This window comes from Podarcis filfolensis, assembly GCF_964270895.1.
Source record: "Podarcis filfolensis genome assembly, chromosome: 11".
Lineage (NCBI taxonomy): Eukaryota > Metazoa > Chordata > Lepidosauria > Squamata > Lacertidae > Podarcis > Podarcis filfolensis.
The window spans coordinates 10,507,511-10,530,146 of NC_139613.1; the positions used below are offsets into that span (position 1 = coordinate 10,507,511).

At 45.0% G+C, this 22,636-nt stretch overlaps 2 protein-coding genes across 8 annotated transcripts in view; one reads left to right on the forward strand and one right to left on the reverse strand.

Moving 5' to 3' along the window:
• Positions 1 to 22,636, forward strand: part of LOC310744435 (uncharacterized protein) — a 399,988-nt gene that overhangs the window by 289,536 nt on the left and 87,816 nt on the right. The gene's annotated exons all lie outside the window — the stretch shown is intronic.
• Positions 1 to 22,636, reverse strand: part of MYO5B (myosin VB) — a 298,992-nt gene that overhangs the window by 20,774 nt on the left and 255,582 nt on the right. For 3 of the 7 annotated variants that reach the window (XM_083575480.1, XM_083575482.1, XM_083575479.1), the window contains 4 exons: positions 21,731 to 21,796; positions 16,217 to 16,456; positions 15,355 to 15,455; positions 3,939 to 4,137 (listed from right to left, as the gene is read on the reverse strand). In XM_083575480.1, coding sequence (XP_083431606.1) covers positions 3,939 to 4,137; positions 15,355 to 15,455; positions 16,217 to 16,456; positions 21,731 to 21,796 — 606 coding nt within the window. Of the gene's footprint in view, positions 1 to 3,938; positions 4,138 to 9,548; positions 9,627 to 15,354; positions 15,456 to 16,216; positions 16,457 to 21,730; positions 21,797 to 22,636 lie in introns of all 7 variants that reach the window. The other 4 variants (XM_083575483.1, XM_083575484.1, XM_083575481.1 and 1 more) reach the window with 2 other exon arrangements.

Below are 22,636 nucleotides of genomic sequence, written 5' to 3' on the forward strand. Positions count from 1 at the left end.
CCAGACCAATCAATCATGCGTTGTGAGCTTTTCATATAATAGTAAAGTGAGTAATTTGTCAAGTTGTTCAGGGTGAGGCTGAATTATTTTAAGGAGCCAGTTCTCTCTTTCCTTGCTGCTCGACTGCCTGCCTGATCTCGCTGTAATGTTATCAAAAGCTTGATTCCGTGTAGAAGATGGAGACAGTGTGGTTCAGCAGTTAAAAACACACACACACAACCCCCCCCCAGATTATACCATCAGCAGTTTGAAGCAGTAAAGCCTTCCTTGCATGTTTGGGTTGCAAGTAGAGGGAAGGGGAAAAGAAGGCTGCATTGTCTTCTCATTACATTAGATACATAGTGGTTTCTTCAAGTGCAGGGTTTAGGATTTTTAAACACACATACGCACACACAAATTGCCCACATGATTCTCAAATCTGGAACAGGACCCTAGTGTCAGGGTTAGGAGTGCTTTAACCGTTTGTCCCCTGCTGTATTCCCAATCCAGATAAGGCCTTCTATACCGGCAGTGGGGAGGGGTGTGTGTCTCCCATTCACTTCAATGGATAATTTTTTATCCTAATACCAATTTAAGGCATGTTCCCGCCAATACTGACTCAGACTGTGGTGGCAAAGCCCCTCCACCCCCATGCTAGATTCGTGATCTAGATCAGTTCCCTGCTCACAGACTGTCAATTTGTATGAAACATTTCCATGTCCCTGCTCCTGCCAACCTAGCAGTTCGAAAGCACATCAAAGTGCAAGTAGATAAATAGGTACCGCTCCGGCAGGAAGGTAAACAGTGTTTCCGTGCGCTGCTCTGGTTCGCCGGAAGCGGCTTAGTCATGCTGGCCACATGACCCGGAAGCTGTACGCCGGCTCCCTCAGCCAATAAAGCGAGATGAGCGCAGCAACCCCAGAGTCGATCACAACTGGACCTAATGGTCAGGGGTCCCTTTAATGTGACATATAGTTTGATCCTCAGCTGTGTAGGAAATCTATGCAAGGCTAGCCGCATGTTTGTAGTTTTCGCACAGTGCCTGGAGTTTAGAGATGTTTTATAAGTACTAATTAAAGCTGTGCGTGCAAAGAACAAGAATCCTGGCAAGAATTCTTCGAGCTCCTGCCGTCGGGACGGAGATACAGGACGATGAAGACAAGAACGAGCCGTCTTAAGAACAGCTTCTTCTCCAGAGCGATCTCGGCCCTGAATGGGAAGCCTGGACTTTGAAAGTCATCTAATCTTCCTTGCTGTACTATACTGTATTGTTTTAATTAGTGTTTTTATGGAGCAGTCAAGTAATTTCGTTGTCCCTGAGAGGGGGCAATGACAATAAAGATATTATTATTATTATTATTAAAATGGCAAGTGTTTGTTTGACAGCCCTCGATTGCTGGAGCTTCTGCCAACGGGTTAAGCCATAAGCAGGTCTCTCCATGGCATGCCACAAAACCTTGCTCCCAACATAAATAATTACATTAAGAACAATCAGGGAATTAGTGGTTTATCTGACAAGGCTTCCTCCTACCAATTATTGCTTGTCAATCAGTCAGTCTTTGTTGCCCTCTGCTAGCCAAAGAAACAAGCTAAGGTCACTGATTCCCGACTTCCAGTGGAAGCAAAACACGGTACGTAATAATTTACAATTTGCCACCTCAGTGCTTTTTGCCACAGTTCTTGACGTTCATATTTAAATGATTCTGACACATCTGCTTGGAAGTGATAAAAGTTTTCCTAATAAGATGCCACTGTGGAGCACAAGCAGAAGGCAAACTGATCCCCATAAGCTCTCTACATTCTTTCGCGCTAGAGGGCCCCCTACTCTACACACTGCAATATCTCCAGGTATAAAGCCATAGCTCAGTGATAAGAGCATATGCTCTACATTCAGAAGTCCCAGGCCCAATCTATGGCGTCTCCGGTTAAAAGGATCAGGTGATGGGAAACACATTATGCCTGAAGTTCTGGAAAGTGACTGCCAGTAAGGAGCAGGTAATGCTAGGCCAGGAGTAGCCAATGTGATGCTCTCCAAATGTTCATAGAATCATAGAGTTGGAAGGGACCCTGAGGGTCATCTAGTCCAACCCCCTGCAATGCAGGAATCTCGAGTAAAGCATCCATGACAGATGGCCATCCAGCCTCTGCTTAGAAATCTCCAAGGAAGGAGAGTGCACAGCCTCCCTAGGGTTCCACTGTCAGACAACTTTTACTGTTGTGGAACCACAACTTCCATCCTTCCTGACCACTGGCTATGCTGGCAGGGGCTGATGGGAGTCTCACAATATCAAAAGGGCACCACATTGCCTATCTATGTGATAGGCTGCATGGACCAGTGCTTTAACACAGCACCTAAGTTTCTCTCTCCTGCTATGAAAATCTCTCCCTCTCAAGACGCCACATCAGGGACATACAGTGGTACCTCGGGTTACATACGCTTCAGGTTACAGACTCCGCTAACCCAGAAATATTACCTCGGGTTGAGAACTTTGCTTCAGGATGAGAACAGAAATCATGCAGCGGAGGCACAGCGGCAGCGGGAGGCCCCATTAGCTAAAGTGGTGCTTCAGGTTAAGAACAGTTTCAGGTTAAGAACGGACCTCCAGAACGAATTAAGTACTTAACCCGAGGTACCACTGTACTCTACACCCAATATTGACCATGGTGTGGGCTGGGCTGCCACACAACTTAGTTATCCCCGACATCTTCCTGAAACATCTGCAATGTATCTATAAATTATAAGGAGCTGCCTCAGGGTTGATGGTCTGTATTGCCCAATGCTGGGTAGAATTATCAATCCTTTGCAGCCCTGCTACGGATTCAGACATTTGGCAGTTGCTTAGTTACTGTTTTGAATACAACATGATTTGTAAGCTGTTCCTTGTGGGAAGTCTTCTCCTCTGTTCACAAAATGGTTTGCATCTGTATGGTGGAAACAAAAGGTCTCACCTACTGGGCTACTACACACAACCATCTCCCCAGACAGTACGAGATGGAGAGAGGGCTGTTGCACCCATGCATTTCCTGCAGGTTTCCCACTGGCATCAGACTGGCCACTGTGAGAACAGGATACCAGATTAGATGGGCCTTTGGTCTGATCCAGCATGGCTCATCTTATTGAACCCTGCCCTGGAACGTAACTGAAAGGAGACTCAGACATTACAAGAGAGGGCAGCTCCAAAGGCACAGGTGTGTAAGCAGCTCTTTCCTCCCCCCTGTCTCCAAGACAGGGTCTTTTTCTCCCATAGCACGATTGCAGCAATCCACAGCAGGAAGAGCCAAGGTACGCAGGCTGAGACCCTACCTGCCCGCAGACTGTCTCGCCAAAGTGGTGCATGCTCTAGTTATCTCTCACTTGGACTACTGCAATGCGCTCTACGTGGGGCTACCTTTGAATGTGACCCAGAAACTACAACTAATCCAGAATGCGGCAGCTAGACTGGTGACTGGGGGCGGCCGCCGAGACCACATAACTGGTCTTGAAAGACCTACACTGGCTCCCAGTACGTTTCCGAGCACAATTCAAAGTGTTGGTGCTGACCTTGAAAGCCCTAAACGGCCTCAGCCCAGTATACCTGAAGGAGCGTCTCCACCCCCATCATTCTGCCCGGACGCTGAGGTCCAGCGCCGAGGGCCTTCTGGCGGTTCCCTCACTGCAAGAAGCAAAGCTACAGGGAACCAGGCAGAGGGCCTTCTTGGTAGTGGCGCCTGCCCTGTGGAACGCCCTCCCATCAGATGTCAAAGAGATAAACAACTACCTGACATTCAGAAGACATCTGAAGGCAGCCCTGTTCAGGGAAGTTTTTAATGTGTGACATCTTAGTGTATTTTTGGTTTTTGTGGAAGCCGCCCAGAGTGGCTGGGGAAACCCAGCCAGATGGGCGGGGCACAAATAAATTATTATTATTATTATTATTATTATTATTATTATTATTATTATTCTGCCAGTCCAACCATACCAGGTTTTCGCTGGTCAGCCGCATGATTTCTTGCTGGATTCCGAACTCCACTTGGGCTTCTGGCGACAGCTGCAGCGTCTGGAAGAAGACCTCCTGCTGTTTCTCCATCTCTTCCCTCAAGGTCCCCATTTGCTCCTTCAGAGTTTCTACTTCCTCTTCATGCTCTCTCCTCTGATCCTGGAGCTGGGCCTCAAGGAGCCTGAGTGTGGGGGGCGGGAGGCGAAGTGGGGGAAGACAGAGAAATCACAAAATCACTTGACCTCTCAAAGCCAAGGTCCGGAAGAAACAAAGAAACCGCACAACAACTGGACACGAGGGATACGATTAGGATAGCCCAGCCAGCAGAGCATGAGACGCTTAATCTTGTGAGTGTGAGCTCCACATTGGGCAAAAGATTCCTGCTTGTAGGGGGTTGGACTAGATGGCCCTTGGGGTCCCTCCTAACTCTACAATTCTTTGACTCTATGAACTGCTATGGGTGGGGCATGAATTCTCAGAGGGAAATGGGCCCCCTTTAAGAGTTGAGGGCAGTTGCTAGGTGACAACACTGCATCAGCTCTGAAGCCACTCTTCTGTAAAATATTTCTGTTGTGAAGAACTACACACTAAGGCGTTTGTATTGGGCATAGGTTACGAGCTGCAAGGATTGCTATCGTTAGGTATTGGAAAGTTCTTTCCAGCGCTACGCTGTCAAATGGGTATCAAGTGGTACAGGATACAGTGCTGGTACAGCTGAGGATTGTATGAGGTCAAACTAAGAAAGATAACTTTACTGTGGTGTGGTCTGATTTTATAATATTTACTAATATTGAAGAGCATGGACAATCCCCATTACAGGCATACAGTAAAGTTTGGTTGACATAGATTATCCTTTCCTTTTCACACAATGTATCTAAAATAGCAAAAAAAAAAGAAGTTTGAATTTTCATGTAGAAACTTTGTATTTTATTTTCAAATCATCCATTCTGAGAGAAATGAATAGCAAACTAACCTTTCCGATGGGTATGTTTTGGATATGGTATACACTGAAGAGTTTTTGATTTATTCTTTAAAAGAATTACCCAATTTTGTTTTATTTATCGTTTTTTTCCTCCTCTCTTTCTTTCAGTTACTTTATCCCACAACAATCTTAGGTTGTGTCAGTTTGTTTCATTGAAGTGTATCATGTTTTGACAGCGGCAATATTTTTTCCCTTTCCTTTTTATGCGTTTTAAAATATAATAAAGATGAATTAAAACAAATGCAAAAACTCTGAAGCCACTCCAGCAAGAAGGAAGCAGACAGCCACACTTCCGGGGGGGGGGCTTTCTGAGGGGCTCATCCATGCCAATGTTCATGGTGCAAGCCTTTTAAAAGTTATTATCACATTACATTACATATTTATTTATTTACACATTTATTTATACCCTGCTTTTTTCCCTGGCAGGACTCAAGGCAGCTCAAAATTAAGAACTGCGAAAAACATAGAAAAACCAATAATTAAAAAACAATTAAACGTTGATAGAATTAAAAAAAATTATACATATAAACAATCTATTAAAACCACACCAATAATTACAATAAAGACACCACAGCACCAACCCTTTCATTAAAAACAGCCAGGAACTGTTGGAACGAGAAGGTCTTTGCCTGCCAGCGCAAGGACAAAGCCAGGCTAGTTTCTCTTGGGAGGGAGTTCCAAAGTTGCCGGGAGCAGCACAGGAGAAGGCCCTTTCCCGCTTCTCCACCAAGCCAGGACTGCGAGAGGTTCCCTGTCCCTTCCCCTCTCTGGCGGAGAAAAGCAATGTGGCCAGAATTGGGGAGGGGGCCAAAGGCAATTGGCCCAGGACCCCCTCTATCAGATAGATAAGGCTTCCTTCATTTTGTAGAGAGGGGTAGCCCTCATTCGTCTTTCTCAGAGGTAGTGACTGATCGCTGGGGGAAAAGCTCATAGGAGCCAAGGAGTGTCCAGTTCAGGATAAATCCTTCTTACAGATTGAGTGCGAAAAAGTTTAAGATTGCCTGAACAGGGGTAGTGGTAGGCCACGAAAGTGCCAGGTTCAAAGAGACCAAAGCACACATGCCAGGGACCTTTGCAGGAAGGAACGCCTGTGCTTTAGAGCATAGTTAAACACTGGAATTTGCTCCCACGAAAGTTGGCACTGGCCACCGACATGAAAAGGATTCAAAAGAGAGACATACGAATGGAGGATACAGCCATCTGTAGTTACTAGTCAAGTTGGCTATGTTCTACCTCGAGTCCAGCTTGCAAGCTTCTCCCATAGACACCTGGATGGTCACTGTGAGCGCAGGATGCTGGACTATATGGGTCTCTGGCCTGATCCAGGGGGGTTCTTCTTATGGCTGTTGACCTATTGTTCTTATTAGAAACTTAAGTTCTTATTTAAAAACTGCTTTTCCTGGAAAACTGCTGCAAGGAGGTTGGGTGAATCCCACAATCTCCTCCCTATAAACAACTGGGCCTGCAAGTTATGTTGCCGTGGATCCTGCTATCTCCACATCTCTGTGGGTCTGCTAGAGTATCAGGGGAGCAGGCCTGAAGGGGCTGACTGGGCCCAAGATCCTTCCTGCTACCGACTTCTGTTGTATTAATTCCAGAGAATGGTGAACACATTCTGAATTTGGATACATTTTAACCCAAGGGAACCTGGTCCCTCCACCCTCCAAAAGGTATCACCTTATTTGTCTTGTACCTCAAATTGTCAAGCTATTATTTTTCTGAATTGGTCTCTTATTCAGAAGATGAGATATGAATTATTTCTGAGGTCTCTTTAAAAGGTCTCCAGGTGAGGCTCAAAGCGCCATTAAGACATTTTGAAAACCTAAACACTACATTTATGAACTCTGTTGTATCCTGCTGTACAAGAAAGTTTGAAATGCCTATATTATATATATATATATATATATATATATATATATATATATATATATATATATATATTAAAACATGTGATTTTATTTTTAAATGAGGCAACTTGAATAATGGAAGTTAAAAGGGTGAAAGAAAACCTACACAGACTGTGCCAAAGAGAAATTAAAACCATGGTTTTCAATAGCAAAGTGGAAGAGAGGCTTTAAATCACAAAAAATAACCCTCTTCTAAATGAATGCACACTGTGCAATTCTGCACAAACAATAAATTAAGGAACATGCAGCACTTTCCGTACCAGGGGTTGCATGAAACAATTCTTTGCATTTCTGACTCCTTTCCCACCCACTCCAACGAAAAGTGTGATTCATCCCTGAAAAAGGTTACAGCTTTCCCGTATATGCCTGCACTGTTGGGTGTGCTGGTAAGGTTAACGTTTGGTAAGCTAAATTGATTCTTAAAGGTGCCAATTAGAGTCTGCTAAATTGAAACCTCTGCTACTTAAACCCCCCCCAAAAAAAGCTTTCACAAGAGATTCTAAAAGCAAGGCTGCAAACATTCATCAATCTGTTCTGACAGCCTGATCTAGGCAGGTGGTAGAACCCTAAGGTTTTGAGTAGGTTGAACCAGTTCACATTGCAAGTGTGTGTGTGTGTGGGGGGGGGTGCCTTCAGAATTCTTCTCCCATGTTTTTTAAAGGTTCCCTGTGCTTGTTTTATCAGCACATATACCTTAAAAAGGCCTCCCCACAAACAGAAAATCAGAGCAGCCTTCTCTCTGATTTACTAGTTTTCTACTTGCAGATAGCTGGAGTCTGAAGTGGTACAGTGCACTCCTTGGGATTCTACCTGCAAATGTAGACTCAGCAGTTTCTAGACACTGAGTTTACTAATACAGTGGGACCTTGGGTTACATATGCTTCAGGTTACATACGCTTCAGGTTACAGACTCCTCTAACCCAGAAATAGTACCTTGGGTTAAGAACTTTGCTTCAGGATGAGAACAGAAATCGTGCTCTGGCGGCACAGCGGCAACAGGAGGCCCCATTAGCTAAAGCGGTTCTTCAGGTTAAGAACAGTTTCAGGTTAAGAACGGACCTCCGGAACGAATTAAGTACTTAACCCGAGGTACCACCGTATAGGATTATGATCAGCAGCAAGGCAACCTGGGAAGCTATTCAAGGCTCAAGCAGCTTTGGCCCAGGTTCCAAAGGCATCCTTGTAGGTGGACCTCTTGACATGACTGGCTCACTCCCTGGGAAAAAGTTTGCCTGGGTACCAACACGCCAGCCTGCCGAGAGGTGGTTTTGTGTATGTAAGCTACTATAAACCGAATTCAAGAACAGCAACAAAAAATCAGCATGCCAAAAGCTGGATTTGGGCTAAAACAATAGGTCACAGTAGTGCGAAGATGTGAAATGCTAGGATGTTTGGGGTAGAAACCAGCACATGGTAAGGGATACTGGCAGTTGCAATGCAACTGAATTGAATCTTTGTGGCTGCCTTAGTCAAGATCCATGCAAAAGACATCTCTGCACAAGGCATGCTATACCTGCTAGGTTGTCAGTGCCAGATTATGGGTTCTACTTTAAGAAAGGGGATGGCACGTACGGAAGATATGCTTAAGGTCCACAAAATCCTGAATTGGCCTTCCTGTTCATATCCAGGCTTTGTGTGCCTTTCCACATGCACACACAAAGGCAGCACCTGCCTTCTAAGAATCTCAGCACTAGATTTAAATACAAGAGTAGGTTTTTTAGACCTTGTAGATGTGTGAGAGAAAAAGGCTTGGAAGCGCTTTCATGCCCTTGATTTGTCCTCTTTTCTCCTCAGCTGTTCTGTTCCTTACAAAAAAAACCAAAAACAAATACCCCCCCACTCCCTAGTAATAATGGAAATGGAATACACTGAAAATGTAAGATACTTAGAAAATTGATTGGAGGCTTCTGCATCTACAACTCGCTAGTGTGTGAAATAACATCTGTACAACTGGAACAAGTGACAAGGTGCCTCGGGGAAATATGAAGATATATGGCTGAAATCATTCTTTTATTTCACTACCATATCAAATTGATGATAGAGTACTGTATAGAAATTGAAATAGTGACTATCTGTATTAGTTTCACACAATGATATACTGCAATATGCATGCATGCTGAAGGGTGTGCAACATTTGATGCCCAGAAGAAACATGTTAAAAGTTTTGCATAAATATCCAAGAAATAAGCTACTGTATGCAAATATCCTTAATTACCATTATTTATTCTAGAGGAAGAACTACCTTAGCCACTTTAAGAAAAAAAGAAACACACACGTTCCTCAGATTTAGGGCTGGCTAGCCCTGGCAGGCGACCGTTTCCACTCTAGAAAACTCAAAACTAATTTAGCTGGCTGGCCGGCACCCAGAAGTTGCCAACAGGATGCCCATGGATGCCAGTGTGCCCACCATTATTTGTTGATGAGTGATAGTTGATGCTATCAATCAATCAATCAATCAATCAATCAATCAGCCCAGCCTGTCTCTGGTCTCTGTATCCCTCACACACAGATCTGGTTCCAGTCACTACCCAAGTGGCAAAGCTGGATTTGACATCAAAACAGCTCCAAAGGAATCCAGTTTGGGGTCTTTGTGAATTATGTCCATTTCCGGTTCCACATGAAAGCGAGGGGAAGGAGAAACACTGGAAAGAGACAGTAGGAAAAGGTCCGAAAGGAGAAGGAAAAGATGTAAAAGTATTTGACCTGGCAACTTGCTTTAGACCCTGATAGGCCAAGCCGAGCTCTCCATCTTCATTCAGATACCCCCAGTCCTCAGTCTTGCTAGAAAGAAAGGACAGAGGAAAGGGAAAGAGAAGTGGACAGGAAAGAAAGATAAAAGAAGCGTCAGCTGCAAGAGATGGGAAGAACAAGGAGGCCTCAGCTGCATTCAAGCAGACAAGCCCTGTGCCAACATTACAATCCACACATTGTAGTGGCCAAGGTGGGGGGGGGGGAGAAAACTCATGACCATACCTGCTGTTCCTGCACCCTCAGCATATGTTATGCACCTCTATGAAAACATTATCATTAATGTGTTGCTATCAGGTGCAATCACAACCACCCCCGCCCCCACTGCTTGATTATGTCGGCACAGAATTGCAGTTTTTAAAGAAAAAGCACCGTTAAAGTAAGGTGATAATGCTGTGAACCACCCAGCCCACATGTTACAACTTGGTCAGTCTTGTTAAGAACAGTTTTCTGGCATCTTACCCTCAAAACCCACCCAAGAAATTCTCTCTCTCTCTCTCTCTCTCTCTCTCTCTCTGTCTCTCTCAAACACACACACACACACACACACACACACACACACACACACACACACACCCCTCCTCCAATGGCCGACATTAATAGGAAAGTGTTGACAACTGGGAGATCACATCTGCCCCAATGTCAAACCTGAGCTGTATTTCACATAAAGAGGTGTACAGAAGAGCATTTTTCAGTTGCTAAACAAATGCAGAGACATATGCTACTTTGGCAAACCTTGATTTGGCAAATGACTGTGTCCGAGTCCATAAAGGGCCCTAATTTTAGTGCTAGGGCCCTTAAAAACTGCCCAGCTGGTTTGAGTGTAGCACCTGCAGTCACATTTTCTTATTCCAGCTGTGGCTTAAGAGAGATGGGTCAAGCAAGGACCAGCCATGGTCCTTTGGCACAGCACCATCAGCAACATCATCTGCTTAGCAACAGAACACTTGCCCATTAATGTGCAATGGCTACCACAATATTCAGATATTATAAAAGGGAAGAAGAGCAATTAACTGAAGAGCTGGGTCTTGCTGCCACGTTAGGGGCACCATGGGAGACGCACCCCTTCGATCTGCGAGAAAAATGGGTTGCCTCACTGCCCTGAAATAAAGCAACCGAGATGCTCAAAAACAATTCCAGCTTTGTGATGCTGGCACCCTCCCACCATTTTATACTGTTCCGCTCATCTCCTCTGAGTGTTAATGCTACAGCTCAAATCAGGAGCAGACTCAAACGGACACCTCCCAGCAAGCAATGGCAATGGTTCCACCAAAGAGAAAATTATGGGGAAAATATGTTATGGAACATGTACAAACTATTGGAGAGGTATGCCCTATTGTCACCAATTTTGTTACCCAGTCCCTGGGCCAGTTGCAGTAGGTGCATTTTGGCTGCCAGCAAGAAACTGGAACAATGCCTGTGCTGGCTATGCAGGTCATTGAATCATTGAATTGTAGAGCTGGAAGGGACCACGGCGGTCATCTAGTCCAACCCCAGAAATGCAGGAATCCTTTGCCCAAAATGGGGCTTGAACCCACAGCCATGAGATTAAGAGTCTCATGCTCTACTGACTGAGCTATCCCCCTACCCCTAGTTTGGCACACAGCTGACATTTGTAGAAGGAAGCCAGCCCCCCCCCCAAATTCCTGGATTATTGTGGAATGAAACTAATTCAAGGACATGCCATTAGCCTTGAATATAAAGTCTGGTAAATGACAAGCCCTGGGCATTTATAACTCCTGAACCTCCATTTGCAAATGGAAAGCAGTTAGGGTTTGCATCCATCAAGGAAGCAAACCCCTGTGGAGGCATCTCTCTTGAGCCTATGCTTTTAAATTGATATTGTCCTGCTGTTTATGAGCTGATCTGACAGAAAGGAAACACTCACAGAGTAGATCTACAGAGTGGAAACATGCAGACTGTGGAAGAAAAGGCTGCTGAAGGACTGTAGGCAACATGCAAAATTATTTGGGGACAGGGGTAGCCAATGTAGTGCTGGTAAACTCCCAACTCCCATGAACCCCAGCCAAAAGTGAGGGATGATGGAGTTGCAGTCCGACAACACCTGGAAGGGCTCCAGGTTGGCTTTCCGTGTTTTAAAGGTGCCAAAGTCTGTTGCAAAACAGACCACAAGCTTTTTAGATGCATCAGCGACAAGAGTTCAGGAGAGAGAGCCAAATGGCAGTGATTGTCAATGGACTGGAACTCAAGCAACTTGGCCAGTTGCCAAGGGACCCCAGTATGGATCCCACTCTGAGTTCCACTTTCTAAGAGAGTGGTTTGGTAGCCTTCTCTAGTGAGCGGTTGGTGACTTTTGACTAAACAGCAGGAAGAACTTTCTGACAGTAAGAGCTGTTCGACAGTGGAATGGACTCCCTCAGGAGATGGTGGATTCTCCTTCACTGGAGGTTTTCAGGGAGAGGTTGGATGGCCATCTGCCATGGATGCTTTAGTTGAGATTCCTGCATTTCAGGGGGTTTGACTAGATGACCCTTGGTGTCCAACTCTACAATTCTATGATTCCCAGCAACAGCTTCTCTTTACACATCTCTGCAAAATTGGATTTGGGAAGCCATCGTTTTCTTTTAATTATTATTTTTTAAGAACGGTTTAATTGAACAACATAAAATAAAAAATGAAGATAAAGAAAAGCTATACTATATCACTGGACGAGTTCCTTTGCTTCCGCAACATTTACAAACCCAGATAATAGCTTAAGTTTGTAGAAGGTAGGAAAGGCGATGGGATCTGGGGAATACTATGAACATGGAGATATCTAATTACAGTCAAATAAGTATTTAGATTGCTTGCAGCAATTTTATGAATGTTCCAGCTTTATCTATCCAGTCTCTCCCCTCCCCATCTATTCTCTCCCTCTTTCGTTTTAGCGTGCTTTCATGGATAAAGGGATGGGAGGATACTCATGGGAGTGATGTAAATCTCTCTCCCTCTTTTCTGTTATTGTAAAAGGAAGACACAAATTCAGGGTATTAAGCTCAGTCTGCAGGAAACCTGTAATCAAAGAGGAATCATGGCTGAGAGTTAAGATACAAATTTAGCAGCTAATGTGGGTGATGGGCAGCCAAGGACATAAGATGTGTATATATTAGCTCATTTTACCATTATAAAGCTGGTGGTTTGCTTTTCTTTAACACTTTTTCCAGCCTCAGGGGAAACAGCCTGGCAGCCCTCCTATTAAACATCTTCCCTCAGCATGGTCTATGAATTATTACTTTGATGTAAGTAGTGCTTATAACTCTGCTGTACTGCTACAAAAGCTATATTCCACTGTAGCTTTGACACAGAAGGCGTTCCAACCACTCTGCAACATGGTGGATTGAACTAGTTAAGTCTCGAGCCAGAAACACCATATCCTAATGTTGGATTTGAACGATACCTTTTCTGTATAAGCAAACTCAGCATTGATGTGACTGGTGTCGGGGAAAGGCCACAGCTCATTGGCAGAGCATCAATAGTGGGAATCACCAGGCAGGGCTGGGAGAGACCCCAGTCTAAAATCCTGCAGCACTGCTGAAAGTCAGTGTGAACAATACTGAGCTAGACGGACCAGTATAAGGCATCTTCCTAATAACAATAACAATAATAATTTTATTATTTGTACCCAGCCCATCTGACTGGGCGGCTTCCAGCATATGCAAAAACATCAAACATTAAAAACTGTCCCAATACAGGGCTGCCTTCAGATGTCTTCTAAAGGTTTTATAGTTACTTGTCTTCTTGACGTCTGATGGGAGGGTGTTCCACATAGCAGGGCAACTACCAAGAAGGCCCTGTCGGGATTCACAGAATGTTGTGTGAGATAGCAAGTCTGCAGGCTTGAGTTTGCTAGCTGATGCAACTGGCTGACTGCATCAGCCTGCAATACTTTCTATGGAAGTGCTGGGTCAGAATGACTCAGGAGTAATGTGCTGTCAGTTGATTGGCTGTAATCGGTTTAAAAGGGAAACCCATCCAGCAGTAAAGGGGTGGTGTAGAGGAGTGTGGTCAGAGAGAGAGAGTTAGAGGTCTTCCTATTTGCCTAAAGGTGCAGCCAGATACTCTATTTGACTGTATGAACTGCTCGTGTATTATAGCCTGTAGATATTTGTATATATAAAGGTAAAGGGACCACTGACCATTAGGTCCAGTCGTGGACGACTCTGGGGTTGCGGCGCTCATCTCGCTTTACTGGCCGAGGGAGCCGGCATACAGCTTCCGGGTCATGTGGCCAGCATGACTAAGCCGCTTCTGGCGAACCAGAGCAGCGCACAGAAACGCCGTTTACCTTCCCGCCAGAGCGGTACCTATTTATCTACTTGCCATTTGACATGCTTTCAAACTGCTAGGTTGGCAGGAGCAGGGACCAAGCAACGGGAGCTCACCCCGTCGCGGGGATTCGAACTGCCAACCTTTTGATCGGCAAGCCCTAGGCTCTGTGGTTTAGACCACAGCGCCACCCGTGTCCCATATTTGTATATATAGCTCACAATAAATATACTGCACTGAAGAACCTGGAACGCTGAGCATTTCTGCTAAAGTGCTGCAAAGAATTCGCGACAGGCCCTCTGCCTGGTTCCCTGTAACTTTGCTTCTCACAGCGAGGGAACCAGCAGAAGGCCCTCCGAGGAGGAAGGCCCTTGGAGCTAGATCTCAGTGGCCGGGCTGAGCTTACGACATTTTAACTGTTGTACGTTATCCTGAGTAATGTGTATGCATTAGAAGGGAGGGACATACATGTCTGGGGGGGAAGGACATCCAACTGGCATTTTAAAATATCTGCCCATCCACATAAAAAGGAAGTAACTTTGGAGGTAAGAAAACAGTAGACAATGCAAGGGGATCAAGATGTAAGAAACAGTGTCCTGTTTGCAACAAATTTCTTTCTTATCCGCAAAAAAAAGCTCAGGTTTGTTATTTCAAACTAATTCACATGACCAACTTGGCATGATGAAGGAGCAGTCTGAGTAGGCCATTGTCAAAACCTGGCGTGCAAAGTGGTCAACTCATTATGTATCTAATTTGCAATGCAAGCACCATCACTGCAAAGCTAGCGAAGGAGGGCTTAAGGAGCCTTCCTCGTTATTGGGTCCTTAGATGTTGTTGGGGCTACAGTCCACATCATCCCCTGCTAGGGGTGATGGGAGCTGTGATGTAAAAAATACCCGAGGACACAGTTTTGACTTGCAATCTCTATGTGTGTAAGAAGGGTCACACAACTGCTTTACCGCGGGCCTAATTCTATACTTCCACCCCCCCCCCGCAAGTTCATTTCTCAGTACAACTCACCTGGCCGTGCAAATTGACCCCAGATCTTCAATAGTTAAAGCCAAGTTTTGAAAAAAATTCTTCAGAGCCTTTCTAGGGGCAATGCAATTCTTTTTTTTAAAAAAACAACCCCCTCTTGCTTTTTGAGCCTCTCTCAGATACCACTGAAATGTTTCTGAGTTGTTCTCCACAATGTATGAGGTATAGAAATTTATTTTAGGGAAAGGGAAGCCAAGATGCTCAGGATACCAATATCCCATGAAACAGCAGATTCTGTGCTTGTGTGAAAAGGCCACAAATAAGAACGATACACACTGAACAGTTTGTAGTTTGATGCTTCTGTAAGAAGAAGCAATCCATATTTTTGTTTACGATTGTACCTGTTGCTGGCACCCTGCATCTGATGACGCCCCCCTCAGTTACTTAGAAATGAACAGAGGGTTCAGATTCCAACTTGTGTTGACCAGTAGTAATGGATAAACAAAGACAGGCTTACCGGTTTGTCTGACACACTCCATGATAGGCCTCTATGGCATCTTCTGGATCCACATGCTTGTCACTATTGGGCCAGCTGGTTTGCATGTTGCTGTTTGACTCCTTGAAAAAGAAAATTCTACCATGAAATATTTCCTCCCAGTCAATAATTTCCCTTCCCTTCCCCACATGCTCTGCTAATTCTACATTGGTCACACATGCAACATTTTTGACATGCAAGAGTTTTCACAATCATTATTATTACATTTGCGACAAGGTACATTCAATGTCTGAAGGCAGTCAGAAAGTGAACTGGAAGGGCCCAGTGGAATTCGGCCTGAAGAGAAGTTAAGAGGAAAGACGGAGGGCAGATTTTCAACACAAACCTATTTCGGTTTTATTCCTCCAAAGAAACCTGGGAGTTGTAGTTTAGTGAGAACACCAAGAATTATCTTTTAAGATTCTTCTAACTCACCTCACGAAAATATGATGGGAAAAATGAATGATTACTACACCAATTTAATATGAAGAATGGAAATTGGTGGCTGACCCATCCTAGAACTGAGAAACCAGAACTGAAAAGGGGAAATTCATATTTCGTAAAATGGACCGGGACGACGACAACAGGGGACTGGTCACTTACATTTGCCCAGACCCTTCTTCTGATCAATTTGTCTTTGATATCATTTCAGTCAATGCAGACAGACAGCAATGCGATTTGGAACAATTTGTTTCAAAAGAATCCTCCTGACCGTTTTTGGTTTTGGACTTGCCGTAAACCACTGTGCCCGACCATTGAGATACGGTGATAGTTGGCAACATGGTGAAAAGAACGCACACACAAACGAACACAAATTGAAGGACCTGCTTTTCTTGTCCATTACCATATTTCTGCCTGCATCTTTTTGCTGGGCTGCCTTTATAATCTGTGTCCTGAGAATAAGCACCTCTTCCTTCCGCACTTCCAGCTCTTCGTTAGCAGACTTGAGCTGATTCAGGAGGAGGCTGTAACTGTCGTGGACATCGTTAGAAGAGTTGTTCTGGGCCACCCGATCCACTATAGCTTTCCTCAGCTCATTAAGGTCATTTTTCAGTTTCTTGTTCTCAGATTCTAACTCTTGCCTCTATTGAAAATGACATTTGAAAAGTCACCCCCACTTCATCATTTCTATAACTGCTGCTCTTGTTTTTCTCATTCCTTTGGAGCAGCGCACGTTAACAAAAAGCACAACGGGATGATCAGCCAGACTCAGCAAGTTTAACTGCGTATGAACACAACTGCACGCACTTCTTAGCGATTAACAGGGCCAGTCCTACCATTAGGCAGACTGAGGCGGCCGCTTCAGGCAGCAGATTTTGGGTGTCATGAAAGAGCAGCCAATTGTTAAGTTACTTAATTTGTTGCATTTGTAATTTTACTGCCATTGTGGGAGAGAGGTACTGGTCTTCAGTTGTCAAAATAACTTGGTTGGCCTTTTGCTGCCATTTGCTGCTCTGCTTCAGGCGGCAAAATGTCTTGGACTGGCTCTGGCTACTTAATCTTCCTCAGATTGTAAAGGGTAAAGGGACCCCTGACCATTAGGTCCAGTCGTGGACGATTCTGGGGTTGCGATGCTCATCTCGCTTTATTGGCTGAGGTAGCCGGCGTACAGCTTCCAGGTCATATGGCCAGCATGACTAAGCCGCTTCTGGCAAACCAGAGCAGTGCACGCAAACGCCGTTTACCTTCCTGCCGGAGTGGTACCTATTTATCTACTTGCACTTTGACGTGCTTTTGAACTGCTAGGTGGGCAGGAGCTGGAACTGAGCAACAGGAGCTCACCCCGTCGTGGGGATTTGAACCGCCGACCTTCTGATTGGCAAGCCCTAGGCTCTGTGGTTTAACCCACAGCACCACCCACGCCCCTCCTCAGATTGTACCAGCATGTAAAAAGGCGCTGAGAACCTGTAAACCATTTCAAAATCAAGGTACAAAGAAACCATCTCCCACAGAATGCATAAGCAAAACCTTCTCAGAGAGGTCGGAGGGGCAATTAAAAGCTACACGTTATAAATTTTAATGAGTACAACATAAATTAAATCGCAACTACAGAGAAAAAAGAGGCCTTTGAGGTTTGTCCTGAATCTTGTTTTTTCCCACAATTTAGGTGTTCCTAGGGCCTTAGCTGGGAGTGGAGGAATATCCTTCCTGCCCTGCCCTCAATGGAGTCAGTGGCCAAATATTTATTGAGAGTAGGGATGGTGAATCTGCAAATTTTGTTTTCTCTCAGTTTCTCATTTTTCCAAACTGAAATTCAGTTCTCCACATTTTCATATCAGCATGTGATTAAAAAAAAGTTTTCACAAAAATTCTTCAGGAGTGTATTTTACCAGCTATGGCTGATACATCAGCTATGGTCGTTCTTGGACAGGGAAAGGCTGGCCACGGTTATCCATGCTTTGGTAACCTCAAGACTCAGTTATTGGAACATGCTGTAGGCTGGGCTACCCTTGGGCCTCATCTACAGGCTTCAGTTGATGGAGACCTGGAATACTGTGTCCTGTCCTGGGCACCACAATTTAAGAAGGATGTTGACAAGCTAGAACATTTCCAGAGGAGGGCAACTAAGATGATCAAGGGTCTGGAAATCAAGCCTTATGAGGAACAGTTGAGGAAGTTGGGTATGTTTAGCCTGGAAAAGAGGAGACTGACACGAGATATGATAGTCATCTTTGAATATCTCATGGGCTGTCACATGGAAGAGGGAGCAAGCTTGTTTTCTCCTGCTCTGGAGGCTAGGACCCGAACCTATGGCTTCAAGTTACAAGAAAGGCAATTCTGACTAAACAAAAGGAAGAACTTTATGACACTAAAAGCTTTTAGACAGTGAAACAGACTCCCTTGGGAGGTTGTGGACTCTCCTTCCTTGGAGGTTTTTAACCAGAGGTTGGGTGGTCTTCTGCCATTATGATCTACTTGAGATTCCTGCTTTGCACAGGATTGGAATGGATGACCCTCAGAGTTCTTTCCAACTCTACGATTCTATGGTTTTACGATTCTATATTCATATTCACCAGGAGCCATTCCACTTGAGGTCAGAACAGCTGAACTGAACTTTCGGTGCCTACTGAATACTTTTATTATTATTATTATACCAGCATTTTAACTGAAATCCAATTTTACAGTTTTAACTGATTTTTTACTTTACATCTTTGCAAACCACTTAGGGACTACTGTAGTTAGGTGACATATAAATTGTTTTAATAAATAAATAAAAGAATCAAGCATTCAGAAGCAGAACATTGGCTTTTATTAAGCATGCCTGAATCTGCTTCCAGTACCGATCTTCTATATTTAGCCCCAAATCTCCTCTTGCCCTAAACTCCATTCTTTGTTCCAATTGTTTTATGGGGAGCTGCGGTCTTACCTGCGAGACAGAAGCTTCCCATTTTATATTTTGCATGCACATAAAGGAGGATGGTGAACGAAACACGAACTCTCTTGAAGGAGGCCTGCATATTATGGTATTATCTACCATTAACTATTTTTTTTGTGAGCTGCCAAGAAAACATGAATTATTATGCTGCCTATAAACACAGTTATTAAATAAATATTTTTTTAAAAAAAAACCCAGTATATTTACTGTTTCTAAGGGAAACTGTTCCAGAATGACCAAAAATTGCTAAGAATCTTCCTTTTTTCCACCTCCTTTGGGTGCCCGAAAAATAAATGGTTGCAGTTGATGCGCATTAAAGATTTATCTTCAAGTTGCGAACAGCTCACACATTAATCATGAGCCTAACATACAAAAAGAAGTCCAAAATGCAACAATTTCTTTTAAAACCTCTTACTGGAGCAAGAAAAAGGGGTGGAGGTGGGGGGAAAGAGAAGAAAGAACAAATTCTATTTATGTCAACACCATCTGTAAATATTTTTGCACACAGAATAGGCAAATTGGTAGAAGATGACTTAAGAAATGCACTGCATTGCCAAAGGGAGGTGGCAGGAGGGAAAGGAATTGGTAGTATATGTATACAGTGGTACCTCAGGTTACATATGCTTCAGGTTACAGACTCCACTAACCTAGAAATAGTACCTCGGGTTAAGAACTTTGCTTCAGGATGAGAACAGAAATCGCATGGCAGTGGCGCAGCAGGCCCCATTAGCTGAAGTGGTGCTTCAGGTTAAGAACAGTTTCAGGTTAAGAACGGACCTCCGGAACGAATTAAGTACGTAACCAGAGGTACCACTGTATTTCCTTGATGCTCAGAAAATTGTTAGCCTGAAGAAAATGCAGTGCTCACTTACACCTTGTGCCTTAGGTAAAGGTAAAGGGACCCCTGACCATTGGGTCCAGTCGTGACCAACTCTGGGGTTGCAGCGCTCATCTCGCTTTATTGGCGTACAGCTTCCGGGTCATGTGGCCAGCATGACTAAGCCACTTCTGGCAAACCAGAGCAGCGCACGGAAACGCCGTTTACCTTCCCGCCTGGAGCGGTACCTATTTATCTACTTGCACTTTTGACGTGCTTTCGAACTGCTAGGTTGGCAGGAGCTCGGACCAAACAACAGGTCACCCCGGTGCGGGGATTCAAACCACCAACCTTCTGATCGGCAAGCCCTAGGCTCTGTGGTTTAACCCACAGCGCCTCCCACGTCCCGACCTTGTGCCTTACACAGCAGAATAAGACAGGAAAGCAAATTCAGGCATGATCAGTGTTTGGATAGGCTACTGCAGGGGAATCTCTTATATATGCTGACTTAAGTCCCATGATATAAGAAAGGTGGGATATAAATGTACTAAATAAAATAATGTGTGAATCTTCAAAAAACAGGGGCATCCATCATAGGGCATCTCTAACAACCGCCTCAAGGTTGTGGCTGGCATCCATCTGTCTTGAGAGACAATAGAGTGCACTTCTGGGGATGAAGTCAAACCTCCGCGTTAGCAGCACCAAGGTGACCTCCCCGGGACGCAAGCTTGGGCAGTGTGGTTGAAGGTCCTGGGCTGCCCAGACGACAAGACCCACCTCTCGGTCTCACTGATGTGGTCCAAAGGGAAGCCGAGCAAGACATTGGGTACCAGCTTGGCTGCAGGAGTTGCCAGAAGGAGGCGTACAAGGCGCCATCTAACTGTCTTAGGGACTTCACTCCAGATTTGTGCTGTGTTTACTCCTTAGCCCTTTCTTCTCCCAAAGACATCCCTCAAGCCAGCAGAGATTTAGGATCAGAGTATTCCTTCTTCTGGTGGGCTACCTTCCCAGGTTGACAAGCCGCATCTACCGCCCCGCTTCCCTCTACAGCACATGCAGAAACTGCCTTCTTGACTGCTGGACCCACTTTGGCCTTGTCTACTCAATCCGCTGGAGGCTGTCTTTGCGTGCAGGTAAAAGGTAAAGGTAAAGGTACCCCTGACCATTAGGTCCAGTCATGGCCGACTCTGGGGTTGCAGCACTCATCTCGCTTTACTGGCTGAGGGAGCCGGTGTACAGATTCCGGGTCATGTGGCCAGCATGACTAAGCCGCTTCTGGCGAACCAGAGCAGTGCGCGGAAACGCCATTTACCTTCCCACCGGAGTGGTACCTATTTATCTACTTGCACTTTGACGTGCTTTCGAACTGCTAGGTTGGCAGGAGCAGGGACTGAGAAACGGGAGCTCACCCCGTCACGGGGATTCGAACTGCCGACCTTCTGATCGGCAAATCCTAGGCTCTGTGGTTTAACCCACAGCGCCACCCGCGTGCAGGAGAAGTCCCTAAATCACCAAGGATTTGAGACCCATTGGCTCCCCTCACCTGGTTTGGCTGGTCAATCAAAGTCGTTCCCGGGGTGTGGCTGCTGTCGCATGCTGACAGCTTCTAGGAACCACAGGTAATTACTGAGGGCAGGGTAGGGACAAACTACCACAGGTGGACAAACTACCCCAGAAGAAGCACGACGTACCCTCTACCAGAGGAGGACACAGTCCTTCAACCAACATTTTGAACTGAGCCCAGAAACTCATGGATAGCAAAAGCAGAGTTTTGCCAGCTCATCATCTGCCACATCTGAACCAGACCTAACAGGCAGAGACTCTGAAGTCCCTGCAGTGCTCATCCAAGGACTTGGGGAGTCCCAAGAACACCCCAGTTAGAGAATTTATAGGGCACAGAGCACATTGTGCCATGAGATGTCAGTCAGTGGGGCCAAGCTGTGAAACAACAAGACGCCTCTTTTTGTCATAACCAAATGAAAAGGGGACAGAAAGGTGAGCATGGAAAGGAAGACCATGGGACTGTAAATAGTTAAGGCATATTTTGCTGTACCCGTCATGCAGATTTATAGCGACTGGTATCAGCAAAGCTCTTGCAGCTTTTTAGCACCTGAGGTGGGTGAAGAGAAAAAAAAATATATCCCTGGCCTGCAAATTTCTTTTACCTTCAGACTGTTGTACGCTAGATCCGTATCGCGGTCCAAATCCATTTCGTTCTTCATTTCAATTACCTGGATGGATTAAGGAGAGAGAAAGAGAGAGATTTGATTTGACAACAGGCTACAGCGGTTAGGCTTTTTGATTGCAGCTCTGGGTCACCTTACAAAATCTGTTGTTTACTGGCAGAGCAATTTGGCCAAGAAAGAAAAGCTGAAAGAGCGAAGGGTGTTTAGTAAACATAGAATCGGATGAGAGGAAAGATAAAAACAATGGGATGGTAAAACAGGGGCACACGCAGAGGGAATCCCTTTTCTCTCTTCTCCTAGCGTCTGTATTATTTATCTGTATCCTATTTGCTGATTCTGTTCTTCCATGCGTAGATGGCAAAAGAGGTAAAACGATGCTGTTGGACAGGGGAGAAAAGAATCTCTGTCCCTAGCACAGGCCTCTGAGCCTGCAAAAAATATAACAGTAGATAGACGGTTGAAGCGACTCGTCATATCTTTCCAAAGTGTAGAGATTGCCTGAGGGTAGCATGCAGACATCCCTTCCACAAGATACTAAGGAATGGCATCAGCAGCAAAGGTCAGCTATCCGGCACTTGCCGTGTTTCTTTAAGGCAGTCATCTGTAGCTAGCAGGAGTGGAGATTGTTCAGGGCAGTGAACAAGTCTGACCAGGGAGTCTTAACAGTGTTTGTTCAAGACTCTTGGAATAAAAAGGGCAACTGGTGGGGACCAGTGGAAAGGATCCCTTTGGAAGGTGGTGGACTCTCCTTCCTTGGAGGTTTTGAAGCACAGGTTGGATGGCCATCTGTCATGGATGCTCTAGCTGAGATTCCTGCATTGTAGGGAGTTGGGCTAGATTATTTTCAGGGTCCTTTCCAACTCTGCAATTCTACAATTCTATGAA